Raw genomic sequence first — 23,803 nt, forward strand, 5'->3', positions numbered from 1 at the left:
TGGTACTCTGAGGTTTGAGGGCCCCCTGTTGGCTGCAGACATGCACTACACTAAGGGGGTGGGGGCCCCAAACTGACTTTATGAGTCAAGCCCCAAAAACAACAATCCCGCCCCTGCATACTTAAATGGAAAGGAGTGAGATGTCTCTCCCAGACAGTTAAGATTCTGGTTTGGGGTTGTTTATGTGTAGATGCTTCTAGGTCATTTTTATAGGCTTGTGTGGTTTTGCAAGCCCCCCCAGAGAGATGAATAACTCCATGCTACCTGACTGGCTCTTCAGAGTCAGTGAAGCCTTGGAGCTCTAGGGAGACGAAAACTTAATATTTCCGTTCAGCCCAAAATCACATTGATATTGAGTTAATTTTGAATTAAGACTGCGAATTAGCACTCAGGCATGGCACAGTGATGTGGAGATTAATAATGTATTATATATTTATCCCCTGTCCTGATAGATGGATTAGGCCCTCTAATAGTGAATTCAGGTTAAATTTCAATGTTGGTTTACAGCATTAGGAAACCAAACATACACATCGAATACAGATAAGGATGAATAATGCAGGACTGAGGGGTTTGCTGGGCTTACTTATATAAGCTGAATTAAAGAAGCCCTCAGTATATCAGTTTATATAAATACATGATAAACTCATCGCGCAGTGGGGAGAACTGTGGTGTCAGGGTTGGGGGTATGATTCCCGCCTCAGCGTGAGGAGGTGTAAGGTTCCCCCATGGCTCTCCCTTGGGCATTCTCCTTTAAATTTACCGTGTGTATGTGTGTATTTCTGTGGTCAAGCAAATTTCTGTCCTGGGTGTCTCCTGTCTTGTGCCCTGTGCTTCTGGGAAGTGGCTTCCGCATTGGATAAAACAGGAGCCGAAGGAGGAGCCCGTTATTAAAGTTAAAGCCTTTAGCATCTTTATTTGGTATGTTAGCACTGATGGGAACACACCTCCCACTTCAGGGTAATCCACTTCAGAGAGTGGCCACCAGGGTACTAATGATGCATGTGTGGTATGGCCCTGCTTTATTTACAGCTGGATCGCATGGTTTTTAGAGAATTTGTTGCATCGCGTGCTTACTTGCGTACCTGTCAATGACTGCTTTATCCTCAAATTATTCTCAAACCCGGGCGATGAGACGATGGCGATTATGGATGGCGGCACTGCTGTGGGACATTAATATTTATGTGTTTTTCTTTCTTTGTTTGTTTATTCTTGTTTCTCACAAGATGAGAAAACGTGTGGGCCCCATGAATTCCGCTGCAAGAACAACAACTGCATCCCGGACCACTGGAGGTGTGACACTCAGAATGACTGTGGCGACAGCTCTGACGAGCAGAACTGCAGTAAGAGCCCATCCCTGCCCCCGCCGCTGCTGTGACAACTTCTTGCCTACCTTTCTGCTGCATTCCTGTGTTCCCACAAACCCCCGATTTGCTGTAGTTAATGGTGTCATGTGTGTCCCAAGCGGGGGGCCCATTAAGCTGAAGCTCCTCCCCTTCAGAGAGCTGTCTGGCCCAAGACCTCACGGGCTATTTCAGCTCACTGGGGCCCCATTCACCAAACCGAACATCTAATTGCATTTAAATATCCTGATTTCCACCTGACTGGTTACATTACTTCAAATCCAAAAGACGATTACGGCAGGAAACCGTGGTGGAAACTGTACCATTTTAATGAGCAAATATGTGTTCAATGGTTTTGAAACACTGGTAGACAGCACAGCATGTTGCAGATCTTGTAGACCTGTGGGTTTATCTTTGCTGTTTGGGTTTTCTCCATCTGTTCAGGTACATATTCACTTTCAGTGCTCCCCACAAACATGGAGATATGACAATTTTTTTAATTGGCGTTTGCATGTCTACCTGGATCTCTCTCCGTCTGCCCGGATCTCTCTTCTTCTGCCCGGATCTTACCGCACATCATATTTGGGCTGCAATAAGGCTGTACTCTACACCATATCTTGTTTTCACTCACCAATAGGCATTCTTTGTTCTCAAGCCAGCAGACGGGGGTAAATGGGGGTGGGCATTACTTCCCTCTATATTTGTCATTGCAAGCTCAGAGTGGTCACCCTAGTGCGCCAGACCACTCGTTTAATCAAGGTGGGAAAACGCTCCCCTAAACTGAGAGCTAGTTCTTGTAAATGTACCAAATGCTCAGTATAGCACACAAACATGTAGACATGTAGCAGGTAAAGCAGAACAAAGAAAGATGTCCGGAAGCCAGGAGGGGCAAAGCCACATTCACATAGAAGCATGAAGAGAAAAGCCAACCCCACTTCCTGGTGGTTTATCTGCGGCCAGGAGGACCAAAACCATGCCCACTTCCTGGTGGTCCTATTACAATAAGGAGAACCAAAGCCACACCCACTTCCTGGTGGTCCTATTACAATAAGGAGAACCAAAGCCACACCCACTTCCTGGTGGTCCTATTACAGTAAAGAGAACCAAAGCCACATCCACTTTCTGGTGGTCCTATTACAGTAAAGAGAACCAAAGCCACATCCACTTTCTGGTGGTCCTATTACAGTAAAGAGAACCAAAGCCACATCCACTTTCTGGTGGTTTTTCTGAGGCCAGGAGGACCAAAACCATACCCACTTCCTGGTGGTCCTATTACAGTAAGGAGAACCAAAGCCACACCAACTTCCTGGTGGTCCTATTACAGTAAGAAGAACCAAAGCCACACCCACTTCTTGGTGGTTCTATTACAGTAAAGAGAACCAAAGCCACACACACTTCCCGGTGGTCCTATTACAATAATGAGAACCAAAACCACACCCACTTCCTGGTGGTCCTATTACAGTAAGGAGAACCAAAGTCACATACCCATCCTGGTGGTCCTATTACAGTAAGGAGAACTAAAACCGCACACCCATCCTGGTGGTTTTCCTGTAGCCAGGAGGACCAAAGCCGTACCCACTTCCTGGTGCTTTTATTACGATAAGTAGAACCAAAGCCATACCTACTTCCTGCTTGTCTTGCAGAAGCCAAGGGAGCGAGGCCACGCCCACACCCTAGCAGTCTTATCATCTGTTCTGATAGGGTCCACCATTTGGAGTGAATGACTCCACTGCATCTCCTTTGGTCATGACAGCACCTCCTGCCAGGTGTCCGAGGCATCTGCGACCAATTAGGCAGGCTTATCAGTGCGGCATGATCACAATCCTGTTAGACACACGAGTGAATATGCGGTGGTAGATTATCTGGCCATCTTAGTTTGTGCCTGTGCTGTTCGGTAATGCGCTTAGAGACCCGCAGCACGCCATCGGGCACGCAGAATGTTCCGCTACTTTGCAGAGTCTCAGACCCTCTATTCTACCCCCATAAATGCAGAGCCAGTGACCTGTAGCTCGAAGGATTTCGTCTGCTCCAATGGAGAATGCATCTCCTCACGCTTCCGCTGTGACGGGGACTACGACTGCATCGACAGCTCCGACGAGGTGGGTGATCATGGTCTTGAGTTTATCCAGATATCCCCGTGAGAGGAAAGCCTACTGTGTGTGACCAGTACAAACCATTACAGGGTGGAACTCCTGTCACCTAAGTTGGGTGCCAAAATTGGCTGTTTCATATCCAAAATATCGCCTCCTGCCAACCATTCAGCTAGACATCGTCCACATTTTTAGACTGTTTTACAGGATTTCACAAAACGATTAAGCAGGCGCGGCATTCCTCAAGACTCGGCAAAGAGATGGACAGTCACCAGGTTTACCAAGCTCACCAAACAAAATGCAGCAGTGTTCCTGTCACTGGAGTTAGTCACATGGAGCAGGTTTTGTTTTTAGCTTTCAGTACCTCATGCTGTTCAGCCCTCAGGCAGGGTGCTGTCCGTGGTCCTGAACTCCATTCTGCATGTGGTGCTTGTGAGCGTACAGCCCCCCGGCCCTCTCGCTGATGCTGCTTTTCTCCGATAAAAACTCGGCACTATTTGTTTAACCCTTCCTGAATGTGAGGAAATAAACACTCATACTCTTAATGTCCATCTAAGGCAGGACCAGCCCCCATTGCTATCAGTCTGCAATTTGGCACAATGGCCTGAGACCTCATCCCCAAGGTTTAAAAACCAAGCGTGAAGGGGAGTCAGCGAATCTCTCTCTGTCCTGAGAAGGCCGACGCGCTTGTGTGTAACATGATACCTGATAGGCGGGCAATGCTCCAGAATGCTTCTTAAAGACCCTGCAGCTTCTCTGGTCCGTGTGCTCTCTCTGATTCTACTGTGAGCGACTCTGTGGCTGTGGTGCCGTGACAGCTTCCTGTGTCATTGCTCAGCGGAGGAGGCAGCCTCCCTCCCCGCCTCCCAACCACCAGGGAGGCTGTTTCGTGGGCCTGCCAAGGGGCGACCAAGACAGACAAGCATATTCCCCACTATTCGCTGTAATCATGGAGTAAATGAACAGGAGGGAATGGCACTGTGGGTCATTAGCAGACTCTGAGATATGGCCCTTTAGGTGCAAATAGGGCTGTTTTGTAATTGCTCTCACTGTGCTAAACATGTGACTGACCCAAGTTCCTGAGCCTGACCGCCTGTCTACCTGTCAATGTAACCCTGACACCCACCCCACCCCGGTCTATCTGCAGAAAGACTGCGAGACTCGCTGCTCTGCAGACCAGTTCCAGTGCCTGAACAACCTGTGCATCTCCCTCAAGTGGCTCTGTGACGGTCAGGAGGATTGCAAGACCGGCGAGGATGAGGCCAACTGCCAGGGCCTCGGTAAAGCCGCCCCCCAGGCCACCCCAGGCTAGCTTGTAACCAGCAGTGTAAATAAAGCTCACAGCATGGGACCCAGAGTCGCACAGTATTGTGGGATACTGCAGATTGCTGACTCCTAACCCCAGGATTCTCCTCTACCATCATAGTTGGCAGGGGTGTGCATGTTTTGGGGTGGGGGTGAGAAATTTGTGTGTGTGTTTTTTTTTGGGGGGTGGGGAGATGCGTTGCATGGCTTACCTCAAACAGTTGGTTCACATGGCCCTAGGAAACCCATAATCTGCCCGTTCTTAAACACCGTGCCCTTTCTGTACTATCCCTGATTATTAATGCTTATGGGTTTTTTATAACAAAGCTTTTGTGCCGTTAATCCTGTTTGTATGACATGCTGTACTGTCTTGTGAGACGAAGCTCACATCTCACCTGCCGTTTTAATGATGGCTGTTCAGTCCAATAACTTTATTTTAATGTCTCTGTTTTATTCCTGCAGTGGATATAATCAGCCAGTCGGAGCAAATTGGATTGTTGTTACAGCTCTATGCTCAGGCTAATCTTACAGTCAAATATCACAGTAATGAATATAACTCCGTAGTCTTTTCCACAGCACTACTGAAGTCTCACTTAATAATTCCTTTGGTTGGGAAACAGGCCCCCTCTCCCCCTAAAGCAGGAGCAGAGTTTATGTACAGAATTTTGGCTCCGTCTCTGTGTTTCTCCACACTAAACTGAAAGTTCCCGAGGACAGTGAGTTATTCTAATTAAGGCAGGAAGGTTCGGTTAAAAGCTTAAGTGCCAAAGGATGCACTTCTCTCACACGCTGCCTTTAATGGAATGGAAAAAATCTCCATAAATCAAATGAGGACCATGACCTGCCAAATGGCCCCTCTGCAGAAAGTTCCGGAGTTTGAATACCTGTCTGTAGATGCTCCCCCGTTGCTGGCCCATGGTCAGCTGATCAGAAAAAGACCCTTGGCAGCAGGGTGTGGACCTCCAGACAGCAGCGAGCTTGAAGGCTTCAGGCACCTAGCTGATCTCTGTGTCGGACATGTGTTTGTGCTGTCCTAAAAAAAAAATAGCCTCAGGCTTATGCTTGGAGACAGAATTATTTTCAGCTGAAGTAGGATGCATGCTCAGCGATTGTTCACAAAGTACGTCTGTGTTAGCTGACAGAAGCCCCTTTACCTGACTTCACTGTTCCCTGGCGGTCATATGACCACCGCCATTTTCACAATGCAGCCGTGGAGCCAGTTACGTGAAGCTTATGAGGCTGGTATGCCATCCATCCATCTTCCAAACCGCTTATCCTATTGGGTCGCGGGGGGTCCGGAGCCTATCCCGGAAGCAATGGGCACGAGGCAGGGAACAACCCAGGATGGGGGCCAGCCCATCGCAGGGCACACTCACACACCATTCACTCACACATGCACACCTATGGGCAATTTAGCGACTCCAATTAGCCTCAGCATGTTTTTGGACCGTGGGAGGAAACCGGAGTACCCGGAGGTGTGAGGCAACAGTGCTAACCACTGCACCACCATGCCGCCCCCGCCGGTATGCCAATATTGGCAAAATCCTGCGGAGCCTGAATCCTCCAGATTGGTCTCCCACCATAACTTGATGGGGCCTTGGAGATATGCTGATCTCACACTGCTGCCAGCTGGAACCCCGGAGATACTGACGTCATGCCATTGCTGGCTGGAGACTCGGAGATACACTGACCTCACACCGTAGCCGGCTGGGACACCAGAGATACACTGACCTCACACCATAGCCGGCTGGGACGCCAGAGATGCACTGACCTCACACCGTAGCCGGCTGGGACGCCAGAAATGCACTGACCTCACACCGTAGCCGGCTGGGACGCCAGAGATGCACTGACCTCACACCGTAGCCGGCTGGGACGCCAGAGATGCACTGACCTCACACCGTAGCCGGCTGGGACGCCAGAGATGCACTGACCTCACACCGTAGCCGGCTGGGACGCCAGAGATGCACTGACCTCACACCGTAGCCGGCTGGGACGCCAGAGATGCACTGACCTCACACCGTAGCCGGCTGGGACGCCAGAGATGCACTGACCTCACACCGTAGCCGGCTGGGACGCCAGAGATGCACTGACCTCACACCGTAGCCGGCTGGGATGCCAGAGATGCACTGACCTCACACCGTAGCCGGCTGGGATGCCAGAGATGCACTGAACTCACACCGTAGCCGGCTGGGATGCCAGAGATGCACTGACCTCACACCGTAGCCGACTGGGACGCCAGAGATGCACTGAACTCACACCGTAGCCGGCTGGGACGCCAGAGATGCACTGACCTCACACCGTAGCCGGCTGGGACGCCAGAGATGCACTGACTTCACGCCGTAGCCAGCGGGGGCCTCTAGATACACTGGCCTCATACTGTAGCTGGCTTGGGCCTCGGAGATACACTGACCTCACACTGTAGCCGGCTGGGACACCAGAAATACACTGACCTCAGGCCCGTAGGTGGCTGGGGCCTCGGAGATACGCTAGCCTCATCATGAAGGGCTGTTTGATGGAATCATTCTGAGACTTCCACCACAGAGAAAAGGGTGTGTGGAAATTTGGACACACGTCCAGATGACTTTCTGTGCAAGTCCTAGGAAGTGCCCTGGTGTCCCACTGTAAAAGTGCTTCAGTGAAACACTGAGACCTGGAATGGGATGGTGCTGTAAGGAGGAGGAGCCTGACCTTTGACCTGTGTTTGTGTTTCTCTTACCTTCCCTAGATGCCCCCTCCTGCTCGCTGAATGAGTACAGCTGTGTCAGCGGAGGCTGCGTGTCGGTCAGCTTGCGATGCGATGGACACGACGACTGCACTGATGGCTCTGACGAGGTCTGCCCTACTCCGTCCCCAAACCTCCCAACCCCCCACTCCACCCCCAACCCCCTCACTCCAGTCTTATTGAACTCATAGAACCCTTTGGTGCCACAATTAGGGACCAGATGAGCACAATTTATTAACCTCAGAAAATGAGTTTTACTGTTTGGCTCAATTAAGCATTGATGACCATCGCTGTAATTACAGTGCATGCCTTGGGAGCATGAAAACAAACTTTCCACATTAAATTAATGTAGAGCTACTGCTTCACAATTAGCCAGTAAAATGGTCTTGTTTATGACTTTATAAATGGTTTCTGTGCTGATGTGCACTGTATTCTTATCACCTTAACTATCATTGTTTGTTAAATGTCATCTGTGAGATTTTCATTGGGTTTCCTGGCATGTTCCCATTCCCGATTTGCTTATGGGCTCCTTCCCATTCCCGATTGACTTCCTGGCTCGATCCCATTCCCGATTGACTTCCTGGCTCGATCCCATTCCCGATTGGCTTCCTGGCTTGTTCCCATTCCCGATTGACTTCCTGGCTCGATCCCATTCCCGATTGACTTCCTGGCTTGATCCCATTCCCGATTGACTTCCTGGCTTGATCCCATTCCCGATTGGCTTCCTGGCTTGTTCCCATTCCCGATTGACTTCCTGGCTTGTTCCCATTCCCAACTGGCTTCCTGACTCAATCCCATTCCCGATTTGCTTCCGGGCTCGACCCCATTCCTGATTGGCTTCCTGGTTCGACCCCATTCCTGATTGGCTTCCTGGCTCGATCCCATTCCTGATTGGCTTCCTGGCTTGTTCCCATTCCTAACTGGATATCTGACTCGATCCCATTCCCGATTTCCCAGTTGGCTTCTTGGTTTGTTTTTATTCCCGATTCACCTACTGGTTACATTGTTATTCCCTCTTCACTTCCTGGCTATCATTCCCAATTTGCTTCCTGGTTTTTTTCTCTTTCTCAAATTGTTTCCTGGTGCGTTCTCATTTCTGATTGGTTTGTGGCATGTTTTTTTTTTCTTTTGCACAACGAAAGACAAAAATAATATGTGAAAAGGATGAAGAGCCAAAGGGGAATGAAAAATGAATGAAGGGGAAGCAGTGGACAGACAAACCGAGGAGAGGCCACATCTGAGAACAAACACAGCCGTTTTCCTATGATAGAACATTGGCTCTAAGAGGAGCTGTGTTCACGTCAGCCTATTTCATTCCCTGAAGCTCTGCACACAGCCGAAAGTAGGAAAGAGCCAAAATGGGAAAGATGCCCTTCGGGATCCTGGCCGTCTCTGCTCTGGGTCATAGTGTCGTTAAAGGCTGGCTCTTTTTGACTAATGTCCAGAGTTCACTATGATTTCACAACAGCATCAAACTAATTATTTTTTTTAATTGTCCATTCATCCATCCTTCCATCCACCCATCCATCTATCTATCTTTCCATCAGTCCTGGTCAGTGTCATCGGGGCCTGGATCCCACAACATACACGGCAGAGGTATACCCTGGATGGGATGCCAGTCCATTGCAGGGCTCATTTGCTTTACATTTAAGTCTATTCTGGGCCACCAAAGACCACAGTGTCTCCTTCTAAGGGAGTCTCCTTCATTTACACTGAGATCAGCACCGTTGGGGTTAAAGTGCAGAGCAGCAGACCATCCTACCTTGTTTCCTTGTTCTAGTGGGCTCCATTCAGTGAAAGTATTCCAGGGACCTTTATGGGCTCAGTACTGGGGAGAGGGATGATGGGTATAATTAAAATTCAGATTAAATCGAGCACAGGCGTCAGGTCCCACTGTCCCCCGACCCCGCCATTGCCTCTCAGTGTTTCTGTGCCCTCAGATGGACTGCATCCGCGAGTGCCATGAGGACCAGTTCCTGTGCCAGAACCGGGCACACTGCATCCCACGGAGGTGGCGCTGTGATGATGTGCCGGACTGCCTGGACCACAGCGACGAGGAGAACTGCGGCCTGGGTAGGTTGTCCATGCGTAGCCAGGAGGGGGCGCCACAGCTAACTCAACCAGCATTCATGTCAGATTGCTGTGTCACGTGACCTCCTGCTCTCGCTGTCTGAGCCAGTGGTTCTCATGGGAATCCTCAGCGCCCCAAGTGACTGTTTGTCATGTCACTAGAACATCAGATCTGAGTGTGAAACCTTACGCAAAGCCATCAAGCGTGTATATGGGGGGAGTCCCTGTGGTAAGGTTTAGGAAGCACTCATCTGGATCATGCATCGCGTCGGGGAAGCAGAGTCTTATTAAAGAGCTTCTGTAAATCACCAGGAGTGTCTGATGCTTGTCATGCGTGTTTTAAAAATGTCCCTGGCTTTTTAGACCCTTGTCGCTCTTGGAGAGGATTAGTAAAATGCAGTTTAATATGAAACAGACACCCCCCCACCACCTTCACTCTCAGCTTTACATATTTCTTGAGCCGGTCTCTCATGCAGGATTGTTTTTGCAGAGGCAGAGCATGTCGTTTTCCCTTAAATCACATTGTGTTGTATAGCATTTTCTAAACCTAGGGGGAAATGACTTTCATGTGAAACCCCTTGGCTGCGTCGCTCTCTTTCTCACGGTCCTGTTCCTCTGAAAAGCAGCTCTATATTGTTCCTTTAGGAAAATGCGATCCGAGCCCCATCGCATCCCCTGCACTGTGGAATGGTTCTAATCTCTGGGTCTGTTATTCAGTGGTACCTGGTCTTTACTGGGATGAAGACCCAGGACATTAGCAAGCAGGGGATGCAGAGTAGCATCTGCCAAATCCCGTAAATGTAAATGTAGCATAGGATGCCATCGATAAATGAGCCTATGTTACCCCCCGCCCCCCCAAAAAATGACTGAGCACACAAAAGGGAGAATCTAAGCATGTCCATGCATGTGCGGACATAACATCATGTCCATGGCGTCACTCTCTATTTTGGGGTGCCCCCCACTAAGTCCTTGCAGGTGGGGGCGGAGTATTGCGTTCATGACATCACTCTCCATTTGGGGGCGGGGACACCGTGTTTTTGACGTCCGTTTCCATTTTGGTTGCCCCCCTGTCCATGCGTGTGGCGGCAGGGCATAACATTCATGACGTCAGTTTCTGTTTGGGGTGCCCCCATCCATGCATGCGGGGGTGGGGCATCATGCGGTTTAATGCGGCCTTGGCCACGTTTATTTGCTTTTCTCTGCTGTCTGGTAAATGGCGCTGCATCCTCTCATCTGCCTGGACACCCCCTTCCCCACATGTGTAATTCAGTCTAATTATAAGGAGCTGCTTTGTATTCATAGTTACGGCACCGGCCTTTCCTCCACGCGTTTCCCCAGCAACGGGGTCGTCGGAATTGCCTGCTTATTATCGGGTTTTTGTGAAGCTAATTTGACTCAAAGGGTGCGGGCCAGGAAGCAACGGGGAGGGACCAGGCTGTGGGAACAGGACCCAGTCTAGCCAAATGCCCACCTCCCCCCCCCCACTACTCTTCTTCAGCAAGAAATTACCTTGTGTGAGAGTGTTTGTGTATGGATTTGTATTTACCACATTGTGGGGACCAAATGTCCCTACAATGTGATAAAATGTTACTTTTTAGCTTGTGGGGACATTGTTCAGATTCCCGCAATATATACCTCAATTTTACAGAATTCTGTGAATGCAATCACAAAACTAAAAATGCCTAAAGTCTTGCATTTTGTTCGGTTACTTATGGGCAAGGTGAGACCTGGGCAGGAGTTAAGGTTGTCATTGTTGGGATTAGGGTTATGTCCATAGAAAAAAATGTCCTCAGAAAAGATATGAATACATGGACTGTGCGTGTGTGTGTTTCTCTGTCTGTCTGCCTGTCTGTGATTGCCTGTGTAATGCGTGATGTTCTTAAGCAGCCTGTGCCGGATGTAGACCCTGTTCCCTCAGCTGTGCATGAAACAGCCTTGCAAAGCAAGTGACTCCGTTTCTGTTTGACACGTCCTTTGTGCAGGCGCGCTGTCCTGCCGCTCCGACGAGTTCATCTGCAACAATACACTGTGCAAGCTACACGTGTGGGTGTGTGACGGGGAGGACGACTGCGGGGACAACTCCGACGAGGACCCCAATCTGTGCGGTATGAGGGAGACCATCTCTTCATCTGCCTCATCTACATGCTGCACGTCACCATGACTACAAAGGCTCTTTGGAGATTTACAATAAAACATGAGAGTGACTGACGTTACATATTCACATACATCCATCTGCCCACCGCTGCGGCTTCACAGGAACAGATTAACATATGTAACATAATTCATGTCTTGCTCAGATGTAATTGAAGAAAACACACCAGATTTATTTATTTTATTTTGCCGTCATGTATGCTTACTGACCTAACCACCATTTTCCTGTAATTATGGGTTTCAGGTAAAAATCAAACATTGAGAACATGTCCTGTGATCCTCAGGAATTCTCACAAATGTCAGGAAACCTCCTCTTGAGGCACCATCCTCTGTAAAGGTCATTAAAAGCTTTCAGGGAGTCACAGACTTCAGTCACAGGGCAAACTGTCTGCTTCTGTCTGATTGGCAAGTGCAAAACTGCTTCCTGCTGTAGTCCTACTTTTGGAAAGGCCGTGTTTCACCCCAGTGATTCGGACAGTGTCCTTACTACCAGACACTCCTCCTTAAATGGATGCACTGCGGGTACTGCCTGCTGAGTCATTAATATACAAAAAATTCTGAATGTATTTAAAATTCCCTTAACAGTTTTTCAGTTACAAAGCAATACAGTACAATTCAGTTACAATACAAGAACATTTTTGCAATTTTCAGAAGTTGATAAAGCTCAGTCTCCTGAGTGTGTCTCTGTGAGCTTGATGTTATTCCAATACGCTCAGGATGATGCAGCAAGAGCCACTGTACTTGGTTTGGGTTATGGTTAGCCCTGGTTAACCCTGATGTGGCTATCCTCCTCCGCTCTCGCACCCTCAGCCAGGTTCCCCTGCCCACCGACGAGGCCTCACCGTTGCAGGAATGAGCGCGTGTGCCTCCACGCGGAGCAGCTGTGCAACGGCGTTGACGATTGCGGGGACAACTCGGACGAGGAGGAGTGTGGCGATCAACCCGGTGAGTGCCTTCTAGAGAATTCTAAATCTTCGAGTACTTTGCTCTTAGCTGGGCCCTGTCAGCTGGTACACATTTAATTAAGTTCATCCCACATCATCTTCATTCGCAACAAAAAAGCTGTCCCACACCAAACGAGCAGGGCCCATTGGGCTCGTTTTCTGCTGTGAGCTACTCTGTATTTACCTACTTGTGCTCCTGCTTCCCTCACACTATCGGGACGCCTTCAACAGGAACACCCAGTGAGAGAGAGAGTTCTTCCTGTAGCTCACTCCTGGCTTTACCGGCATTCACATTTAAAAGTGACTTTGAATCTGCCAGACGCATTTGCATGTTTATTCAGCGCGTACTCTCTGCTTTTATTCTCCTACTCACACGTGGGGGGGGGGGTGCCTTTGAACACATATAAACTCTCCATCTTGCTGAAACACACCCAGGTTTTGGCCCACTTTGTGCTGTCATGTCACATTACAAAATTGCCAGCCCGACATACTCCGATAAATCGGTGCCAATCATCACGAGCCTCGCGGGGGGGATGGCGGCGGTCTGACAGCGAGGGAGGGGCCCTGCGTTTAACCATGCCTCTCGCTGTGCGTCTGCCGCATACAGGCAGCATGCCGGCCAGGCACCGGCCTTGTGGGAAGGCTGAGTTTGCCTGTGGAGGGCGCCGCTGCATCCCCGCAGAGCTGCAGTGTGACCTCTTCGATGACTGTGCCGACGGAGGCTCCGATGAGGTTGGCTGCAAAACCTGTGAGTGTGACATCGGAGATCAGCTCATCAGGTCTCCCGCCAACAGGGACGTGTAGTCTGAGACCGTGAGATGGCTTTCATGGGGCCATGAGGAGTATATGTTTCAATGGGTGTTCCTGCTGCACTTACTTCAGTGCAGACTGCCTGACAGTGTGTAAGTCCCAAACAGGAAACCATGTTTGGTAAATCCAGGTGAGTGTCCACTAGGGCACCCATTGAGGTTTCCATCTCTTGGTCACTCAGCGCTGCCCTTCAGCACTGCCCCCTGGCCTGATCCATTCCGGCCACCGTTAAGTATCTGTAATATTTATCACCATTCAGCCATGTTCCCCTGCAGCGCTGCATTGGCGGCTCCCCTGAAATATACCTCATCCTTAAAGAAACGTCAAAAGTATCAGACTAATGGGGCTAATTAGGCAGCTGAGTGGGAGTTTGGGCAAAAAGCTTTCAGTCAGACGCACTACCGGGATCGGCGCCTGACACATGGACACAGCTTTAAAAACAGACCCGGAGGCCCTCCCAGGGGGGTAGGGGCAGTCAGCAGGAGGTGAGGCATGGGTTCAGTTCCCCACTGTGCTCGCCAGGTCCCAGGAACACAAATTGGCACCAGGTGGGCGGGACAGCTGGACCCCCCCCTCCCCCCCAACAGAAATCTGCTAGCCTGCACACCTTCTGACTGTCTATGGGTATCATGATGGAGAAAGTCATCATTAATTGGGCTGATCTTTTAAGAATATACATTTTACAGTATCCCTGTTATATTAGCATCTCAAAAAGTTCTCCAGGTTTATCATGAAGGGAGTTTACAGAAATATGACAAATCTGAAATTGTTGATAGGAAGCCTACCTGTCTCTCTGTGGTGTCAGGGAGGCATTCCTGTTTTCCACATTGATTTCCCTATGCAGCTTGTACACTGTGCTGGTCTGTTCTTTGGTCAGGATGAATGTAGGGGGTGGGGCGATCTGGGCCATGGATGGGGCATGGCATCACTGAGTGATGGGCACTTCATATACCCCGTCCAGTTCATGGCGAGGACATATGCAGGAGCAGGGTGAACCCATGCGGGGAAGATGCAGTCTGCAATCAGACGGAAAGCGGGGCTGTGTGCCACTGCAGACCAGGATTCCAGCGCAGCCACAACACCAAACAGTGTGAAGGTAGGTCCTCTCAATGTTGTAGTAGAGCAGACAGAGTGAAGGTAGGAATTCACTGTCGCATGGTACAGCAGGCATCATGGAGGTAGGCCCTGTCTTAGTATTGTGATAGAGCAGTGAGGGTGAATGTTGGCTCTCTCTCAGTACCATGGTAGGGCAGACAGTATGAAGGTAGGCCCTCTCTGTTTCATGGTAGAGCAGAGAGCATGAAAGTACGCCCTCTCTTGGTATCATGGTGGAACAGACCGTATGAAAGTAGGCCCTCTTACAGTGTCATGGTAGAGCAGACAGTGTGAGGGTAGACACTCTCTAAGTATTGGAAACGGGGGAGCAGGCAGTGTCAAGGTAGTCCCTCTCTCAGCGTCATGGTAGAGCAGACAGTATGAAGGTGGGGCTTCTCTCAGCGTCATGGGTGGCCCCATCAATGTCCTGCTTTCATATTGCATTTGCACTCTCTCTCATTCAGACAGTGTGAAGGTAGGCCCCATTATACACCTACCAGGGCTCGCTTGCCCCCCCCCCCCCCAAAAAAAGTCTGAAGGAAGGCCCCATCATACATCTGCCCGCACTCTCTCTCTCCCTCTCTCTCTCTCTGTAAGCCTCATCCACATCCCACTTTTTATACATCTGCCACTGCTTGCTCGCCCTCTCTGTCCCTTCGTCTCTCTTTCTTTCTCTTTCTCTCCTGTTCTGACCAGCACCAGCAGCCCACCTGAACATGTTCAACATTTTATCATGGGGCATACAACTGCCCTTTCCCTTTCTCCATCCCTGGCCACTGACAGTCAGCTGTTTCCGGAAAGCCAGTGTTAAGATGGGAGGGGAGATAACGCACAACAGTGCAGCACAGCCTAGATTACGGTGTGGAAATCGAATTGCACGAGCATTTAGGCGCGTTCCCCCGTCATCCTCGCCGACATGTTCTCTGGAGACGACCTGCTTCATTTCCCGGGGAGATGTGTGAAACGTACTGTGTGAGATGTAGCCGGAGCATTTCATTACAATATGTGAGCTTTCGCTGTGCGACTGGAAAGGTGGAGTAATCCATACGGTAGCAGATGAAAGGCGTATGAGTCAGTGAGGGACTGCGTTAAGCAGATCAGCCTTGCAGCTGTGCCACTTGATCATGAGCCAGAGACCACCAAGCACCCTACTGGCCCCGATTTCACTCTTAGGGTTAACACAGGGTCAGCCGGGTGGAAGTGGGACGCCAACATTGGAGTAGGTGTGTACACATCAGCAGGCTGTGAAATCAGCGCTTCGTGTTGCTTGAGGGATGCTGAGTCTTTATTTCAGCCTTTTCACTGCCTTGCCGTTGCTGCTCTTAAAAAGGGTTCATCCCTCCATCCCTTCTGTGTGTTTTTTCCCCTAAGAGTCTTTTATTTGCTTAAACTCTGCTCCCCTACACGTCTGTTCTGTCTGAGCTTCAGACCTCTGCACCAAAACCCGCTGCACTTTGTACTTCTTAGAATTTCGGTATCCCCTTGACCCCCTTCTTCAATTATTAAAGCATTTTTATCAGAAGGTATTAAATTATTTGTGTGCTAGTATATTTTGTGGTCATAGTAAATCACTTAATATTTTAGTCAACTGCACACATGGTTGTGAACAAGTTTTGTTCATGTCTTATTAAACATACAGAACTTGTCTGTTAATGCTGTTTGGTCTGCAGTTAATTTGGCACTGTTACTTCTTAAGAAGTTTAATTAGGACCTTGCTGCTTGCAACTAATTTGCAGCCAGATAACAATAGCTGTAATTATAGGTCTCTTATTAGTCTCAGAAGCTCACTCCATCTGCTTTTAGGCAATTTGCGAATTAGCAGTTTAGTGAGTCTTTGAAAATCTCAACTTTGTGTGAAACTGTGACCTCTCAAGTCTCAGGGGTGCCGGTGGAGTGACTCCTCAGCATGAGACGATAACATGTGACATTTCAGATTTTTTTGTATAAAAAAAACAGGTATGAATCCCATGAGTAAACATTACTAGAGGCTGCATTCGAAGCGAAGGGGCAGCCTCGTTATATCAGAGAAAGCATCGCTGCCTTCATGTCTGCATCTGGCCAATCTGCACAAACTCGAGGGTCCTATTAGCGTGAGAGTGTCGGTAATCGCCATCAATGCCGAGGGAGAGCTTGCAGCTCTGTAATGGACAGTACAGGCACCTCAAGCCAACCCCCCCCTATAAGTAGAGCGCCTTTTGAAGCCTTTGATGGCTGAATGCTGACGCCTTTCCTCTCCCCCCCAGAAGTCAATGAGTGCCTTCACTTTGGAACATGCTCACACCATTGCATGAACACCAAAGGGTCCTTCAGGTGCACATGTGACCCCAGTTTCAAAGACATTGATGGACAGTGTCGAGCAAAAGGTAAAAGTCAATCCTCATGCATCTATTTTTGCTAGCTAATCAGCTCATGGTATCTACTCATAGTAAATGTAAGCTACAATGCTGTACTGCTCAAAAATGTACAGATCGGTAAATGCTGTGCATAAATAATGTACCTTTACCTCAGAATCCATAAAAGGGTAATCGTATTATATCACAAAATACAATAAATTCAGTACTGCTGTCATTCATATATGTTTAATATTCAAATGTTGCTGTTTTTTATATTAGAATGTTCAACATTTGTGTGTATTCTGTATATATGTAGTTATAGTTTATGTATATGCTATATATTTATGTATCATGTATGTCTTAAGTTTAAATTTCTATGAGCTATTATTGCTGATACTGTCTTGTGAATAGCTGAAAAACTGTCGTCTCGATTCGGAAATGGAATTTAGACAAACTTTCGTTTTTTTTGCATATTTAATGACTCAACGGGCAGGACCAGAAGATCACGTGCTCTACGTAGCTAATGACACTGAAATCCGAGGTTTTGTGTATCCGTTTAACCAGAGCCACGGACAACTAGCACGCATCGAGGACAATGCCCGGATAATTGGGATGGATGCTCTGTTTCAAGGAAACAAGTTTGTCTGGGCTACCCAGTTTAATCCGGGTGGAATTTTTTACAAAGATACCCTAGACAGAAGTCAGTCTAAATCAAATAGCGGGATCATAGTAAGTATCCGTAAGATCCTACCTGTTCTGTGGAAAGTATCAGCACTGCCTAAGCCTCTCTATGCTTATTTATAAAGCATAATTCATTCTGCATGCCCTTGTTCTCTGCATTAATTAAAAACACCGCTGCAATGATTTGATGAAAATGCCAACTTATATCTGACCAAAAGACACGACTCAATTTTCATTTGAGCATGATTGGTGCTGTCGGTGTGTAAAGTTAATCTCTTAATCATGAATTCCAACCCACTGAGAAATGACCCTTGAATAAATATTTCACACTTACCACTTAAAGTTGCTTTCACACATTCAGCTTTTATAACATGAACAGAACCCTCCCTGATGCTTTCTTAAAAAATAAATGAATAAAAAAAGATACCCTTCAATGTGAAATCAGACGCATAAAAAACACAATTTCTTTTTATCAGTTGAGACCACGCTCGTAGGTAAATTGGCTGCTGAGCTCCTAAACTGCCGTTTGATTAGTCTGAATGAGTTTTTTTCTTGGCTCATTTACTTTCAGAACGTCTTTAGCTACACATGGTTCATCTAGCCAATTATAACAATCCAGGTGTTCCTCCGTCTTACTTCATTCCAACACTGACCTTCTGCGAGGATACCAGGAGGGTTTCACAAAAGCGTTTTTCCATTCTTAGCGATATTTGCACAATTTGGAAGGGACTGACTTTACTTAGCGTAGCTTTGGCTTTTACGGAGTTTCAGTTCTAGATTCAAACTCACTGATCTTGTTCTCACTCAAACATGCTTGACTCTAGACGTAAATTGTCACAATTGATCAGACAGGGAAGGTGAAAACTCCACCCCTGGGATACATCATGTCCCTGCAGAAGGGAAAATGAGGAAGACGGGTTGTTTGAAGGGTCATGTTGGTGTTATTTTAGACATGAAATCCATGAAATTGATTCAATTAGATGGGAAGGCCACACATCAGTGACACGATCCTGGTGAGTCGGTAAGATCACCCCCACACCGGGAGAAGGACCTCATCACAATCTTCAATCAGTTTACACTGCTTACAGACTGTATTTTTCCACCCCTGGGATGAGGGGGGGTGTTTGAATGTGTTTAGCTGCTAGGTTGGATACTGTGCTTCAGTTGTGTGTGGATGAGAGTGTGTGTGTTTTTTTTTTTTTTTGGACAATACCGCACAGCCAAACGTTCTGGTATTTGATGGACCCCCGCAGTGCCCGGACTTCCGAAGGCCGAGGGACGTCTCGGCGGACTGGGTGACGGGGAATATTTACTGGACGGACCACTCGAGGATGCACTGGTTCAGCTACTACACAGCCCACTGGACGAGGCTCAGATACTCAGTTAACGTGGGCCAGCTCAGCGGGCCCAACTGCACCCGTCTGATCACAGATATTGCCGGGGAACCCTACGCCATCGCTGTCAATCCCGTCCGAGGGTAAGGCATGGTATCCTCCTCTGTCTCTCAGGAAGGAGAGGCGGGGTCCTCGACCATGCAGCCTTTCGATAACTACCCAGGTTAAGCTGGGTAGTGGGAATGTGTAGACAACAAACAACAATAACATGTTTGAGAACGGACCAGGGGATGGCATGGTGATGGAGGTAACCCAAAACATTGCCTGTGAATTCCCATGAGTAACTCTCCTGCTGCAGTAGCCAGATATTTAACCTGAATTCACATACATGCCCTGAATTATTGCAGTGAAACATTCCATTCTAGAATCAGAATCATTATATTCACCAAGTACAAGAAGTAATTTGTTTTAATGCAGCTGGTAACAGGAGGTAAACAATTAAACATAAAATCAGGACAACGGTACAAAAAATGAATAGAATTAAAGTACAATAGAGATAGAAATGTTAATAAAAATGGGCAAATGTAAAAACATATACACATATAAGTAAAGGTAAGAGTCAGATGTAAGGTGCATGCAGTTTTAGGGTGTGTGCAGATAAGGTTAAGCCAATAAGTGTAAAAGTCATACAGAGATGAATGAAATATGTTTACCTTAAACGCGATCATGACTAGGAAACAAACTAAATAAGAGCAGTGTGTTTGGTTTCTGGAATTTTCCAAAGAAGTAAGCTCTAGCAACCTGATCTGCACCGAGCGGTTTGCTGTAATGTATCCATATCACGCACCAGAGCTGGCCTGAACCGCTCACAATTAGCTCACGATGAGCATTCCCTCCCCTGTAGTCCATCTCTTACAGGCAGCTTCATGCATATCTCCCTGAAAACTTCAAGTTCTGGCATCCTCAAGGGCTAATTAGTGTAATTAATAATGTGGAAGAATGAGTTGTTTAAGACCATGGGAAGGTGGATGAGCAATTGAGAATTTGGCCATAGAAATTTCCAGAAAATAACAGCATCAGTGGTGGTATGCGAGCTCCAGCATGATCGCCATCTCCAAATCACACAGGATGATGTACTGGACGGTGATCGGCGACCACTCACATATCGAGGAGGCCGCCATGGATGGTTCCAAGCGCCGAATCCTGTTGGAGAAGAACTTGAGGAGGCCCACAGGTAAATGGGAGGAGGGAGGGGCCTGCTCTTTCATTGGCCAGCCCAGAGACCAATTGGTCCTTGGCATTTGTCCTTGTTCTTTGCCATTCGTCCCTCTCTTTGGCACTCTCATTGGCTGCCACCCAAATAGTTGAGGACACCTTCATTAGAAGCATTCACTCATATAATAGTGACAGCCTGGAACAATGAGGGCTTTCACCCTCTGGGAGGCCAGACGCACTCAGACTATAGATCTCCTTTTAAGGCACTCTGCCGCATCTCACCTGCTTATTTGCAGGAGGATTATGCGCCTTAGTGATCACAAATGTGATCAGCAGAAAGCAAACAGATTTAATTATCATGGGCTCATGTTGGATTTACGGCTATTTACTAACACAGAGCCTTCCTTAATGATGTACCCTCACCAGAAGCCCCAGTTCCACATTGCCCTCAGAGCGATTGAACGCTCCTGCTCATAATGCCAGTGGGCCATGCTGCATGGGAGGGCGAGGGTGAGAGAGGAAGAGGGTGACCCCGGGCGAGGCTCAGTCTGAGATGTTATCAGAACGCAGCGGTTGGGGGTTCTGTCCTGCCATAGCCCTTCCTGGCTTCAAACGTTTGAAGCACTGAGCCATTTTCTTCAGGGCTGGAGGAACGTAATCTCAAACTTCACTCAGGCCCACCTCAGCTGGGAGGGAGAAAATAAAGCCATCGATTTTTCGTTTTTTTTTTTCCTTTTTTTAAAATTTTTTTTTTACACATTCACTTTTTGGAGAAATAAGTGTGCTCTGCCTTCCCACAGGCCTGGCCATCGATTACTTCAACCAGCGTCTGTACTGGGCTGACGCCGAGCTGTCTGTTATCGGCAGTGTGCGCTTCGACGGCTCCGACGCCCTGGTGGCTATTGGCGGGCGTCACGGTAAGCGAGCAGACCGGCAGTTAGGTACCACATGTGGGGGTGTCTGTGCAAAAGACCCCTGTTCTCAATTGTGGATGGGATAGATTCTGATGAATGTATTAAGTTACCTAAAGCCAGTTCTTAACTTACATAAAACCGACTTAAATGTATGTGACACTTTGAGCTTACAGAGCAGAAACACAGAAAAGCCTCTAGGAATATTTAGACTTACCGGTAATCTAGTCTAAATCATTTATTTAATATGTTCTTTAGTAGATATTACTATTATATTTTAGCTTATCTGTTTTTTGCTATGTAGTGTTTTGTATGGTATGGGAAGGTAAATTTAATGCGTAACATTTGACTTAAGTAAAGTTTTCTGGAAGGGATTTCCGATGTCAGCCCAGAACTGCTTGTAATATCCCCAGTCTAGACTTTCAAGTGAAGTTTGATCTGTGCCTATCATTAACGGTGAAATGACATCCAGCAAAGACCTTCATGTGTCCGCATTCTGATGTTCCTCAACTCCTTCCCAGGTATAGCCCAGCCTTACAGGATTGACATCTTCGAGGACTATATCTATGGGACCAGCCTGAGAAACGACGTCTTCAGGGTCCACAAATATGGCAGACGCCCTGTGGAGCACCTCAGCTTGGGTGTGGAGAAGGCCTCAAGCATCCTCGTCTTTCATCGATTCAAGCAGCAGCAAGGTACAACTGGGTTCTGTCATTCAGAAGGGTTTTGTTAGAACCACTGTGCCTCAAGGCTTTTGGTCATGAGTAAAACTGTAGCTTTTAACTTAAAACACGTTGGTCAGATGAGAGGGGAAGAGGCAGTGCTTGAAGCTACAAAAGCCAAATGCTGGCTATGCCGGACGGTGAAAAATACTGAAAATAAAGGTAATTCAAGCTTCAGCTTCAAGACCTCGCACTGTTTTTCTGGTGGTACTGGAAACCACTAAGATTTTAGTCAGCCCATATAGCATTGTGACAGAATCGCAGCCTCACTGCTTCTGTTATCCAAAGTGCACTGCAGAGCTTAGCCAGCAAACTCCTCCCTTTTCTATGCCTTGCCAGCTATAAATCAGCCAAAAAAGAACTAGCTGTATTCTGTTGCCATTTCCACCCTGCAGGGGGTGCTAGTGCTGCCTGAGCCTCTAGTCAACCCTCCATGGTTTGTGGGTCCCGAATCAGCCAATCTGAAGTATTCTCCTCTCCCTTTTCAACGCTCTGTCTTCCTCTCTCTCTCCCCCTTCTTCCTCACTACATAATGACGGGGGTGGGGGCTTCCTTTTGCTCTTGGTGCCATCGCTCGGCGCTCTGCTGGTTAGCGCGTCATGGCTAATAGGCGGCCGTGAGGCAGCCAGCGTGAGACAGGAGGCCATTCACGGTGGGATGCCAACTGATTCACCCTCGCGCCTTTGAATGGGTGTCTTCAGCCGAACAAGGCCCTCTCTGATTTCCCGGTCTGCTAATGAGGGAATCCAACACAACTTTCTCCTGGCTCTTACCAGACTGGCAAAAAATGTTGTCAGACTGTAAGAATATATATATATTACCCATCTAATCTAATTTTATTACCCAGAAGTAGACAGAGCTAAAAGCTTTCAACAAACTCCTGTTGCTGGGGGGAGGTCAGGAAACCTTATGTGCCTGCTTGCATGAAAGTGCGTGTTCCCCCCGGGGGCCTTATGTAAGCTCTTATCATTGTCTCCGGATCCTTTTGTTGTTTTTTTCCCTATTTCATTTTTTTCTTCTTCGTGACTTTGCTGTGACTTAACAGCTCCCCCTATTGCTCCCGCAGAATAAGGCTCCTTTTCTTTCTCCCGATCATGCCAGATAAGACAGTATTTACTCAGTCACGCCCACGATGCCTGTTAATTAAAGCCAAACCACGCAAAGATTACTGCCGAACTTGACAGTGGGACCTTTAGAGTTAAAAGTGGAGCCTGTGAAAGGAGAGAGAGCCTTTCCCCAGCATGGTACCTCCACATCATTCCCTGGTGTCTAAGAACCCTTATAGAAAATCGATCTTGGTTTGTCTGGTTAGTGGGTGTCATCTTTGGTGTTGTGGATGAGGTGAAATGATTTTCATCCATGAAATGACTCTATCTTCTACAGAGGGAGGTTAAGCAGAGGCCAGAACCAGGCATGATTACCCCAGGTGGGGGTGTGTGTGTAATCGTGTACATCAAGCATCATAGTGGTCTTTGTATCTCCCTCCCCCCATCAGTGTCAAACCCATGTCTGAGCATAAGTTGCGACTTCCTGTGCTTGCTGTCCCCGACCGGCGCGACCTGCTTCTGCCCCGAGGGAAAGGCTGTCATTAATGGGTCCTGCAGTGACACCGATGTCTCAGGTACCAGGGTGGGGGGGTGGGGGTTGTCGTCACAGAGAGAGGAGATGTATGGAGATGCGGGACAGGTGCGGCCTAAACTGCTCATATACAAATGTGTTCACAGTCACGCTGTGCATATTACAACTGGGGCTGCTAGTCTAACTGTGGGAGGGGTCCTGCCATAGTGCCCCATATGGAGGCACTTAATCGGAGTGGGAAGTCACTTTGGATGAAAAGCGTCCACTTAGCAGTAAAATGGAAATGTGGGACATTAAATTCTCCTCAGTGTATCGGCTTTCTTCATGGGTATCAGGGCTTGAAGGTTTATTTATAATTTTTAAATCTAAAATTTACGCAAAATTTTTTTTTTGCGGTAATTGCTTCTGTTTTCTCCACAAGATAACGCAAGGGATGTCTTTGATAAATTATGGGATGAATCCCATCAGTAATCTCAGATGAAAGCGTCCCTGTCGAGCTTTT

The 23,803-nt window shown here is 47.9% G+C and overlaps 1 protein-coding gene across 6 annotated transcripts in view; it reads left to right on the forward strand.

Moving 5' to 3' along the window:
• The window catches only part of LOC125746278 (low-density lipoprotein receptor-related protein 1B-like), a 279,046-nt gene that overhangs the window by 243,368 nt on the left and 11,875 nt on the right, over positions 1-23,803 (forward strand). For all 6 annotated transcript variants that reach the window (XM_049020071.1, XM_049020079.1, XM_049020089.1 and 3 more), the window contains 16 exons: positions 1,224-1,340; positions 3,333-3,439; positions 4,578-4,710; positions 7,461-7,567; positions 9,398-9,530; positions 11,510-11,632; positions 12,489-12,623; positions 13,230-13,370; positions 14,394-14,528; positions 16,771-16,890; positions 17,354-17,589; positions 18,795-19,018; positions 20,003-20,109; positions 20,891-21,007; positions 21,523-21,696; positions 23,219-23,344. In XM_049020071.1, the coding sequence (XP_048876028.1) occupies positions 1,224-1,340; positions 3,333-3,439; positions 4,578-4,710; positions 7,461-7,567; positions 9,398-9,530; positions 11,510-11,632; positions 12,489-12,623; positions 13,230-13,370; positions 14,394-14,528; positions 16,771-16,890; positions 17,354-17,589; positions 18,795-19,018; positions 20,003-20,109; positions 20,891-21,007; positions 21,523-21,696; positions 23,219-23,344 (2,235 nt within the window). The remainder of the gene's footprint in view (positions 1-1,223; positions 1,341-3,332; positions 3,440-4,577; positions 4,711-7,460; positions 7,568-9,397; positions 9,531-11,509; positions 11,633-12,488; positions 12,624-13,229; positions 13,371-14,393; positions 14,529-16,770; positions 16,891-17,353; positions 17,590-18,794; positions 19,019-20,002; positions 20,110-20,890; positions 21,008-21,522; positions 21,697-23,218; positions 23,345-23,803) is intronic.

The sequence above is a fragment of the Brienomyrus brachyistius genome, chromosome 1, assembly GCF_023856365.1.
Source record: "Brienomyrus brachyistius isolate T26 chromosome 1, BBRACH_0.4, whole genome shotgun sequence".
Lineage (NCBI taxonomy): Eukaryota > Metazoa > Chordata > Actinopteri > Osteoglossiformes > Mormyridae > Brienomyrus > Brienomyrus brachyistius.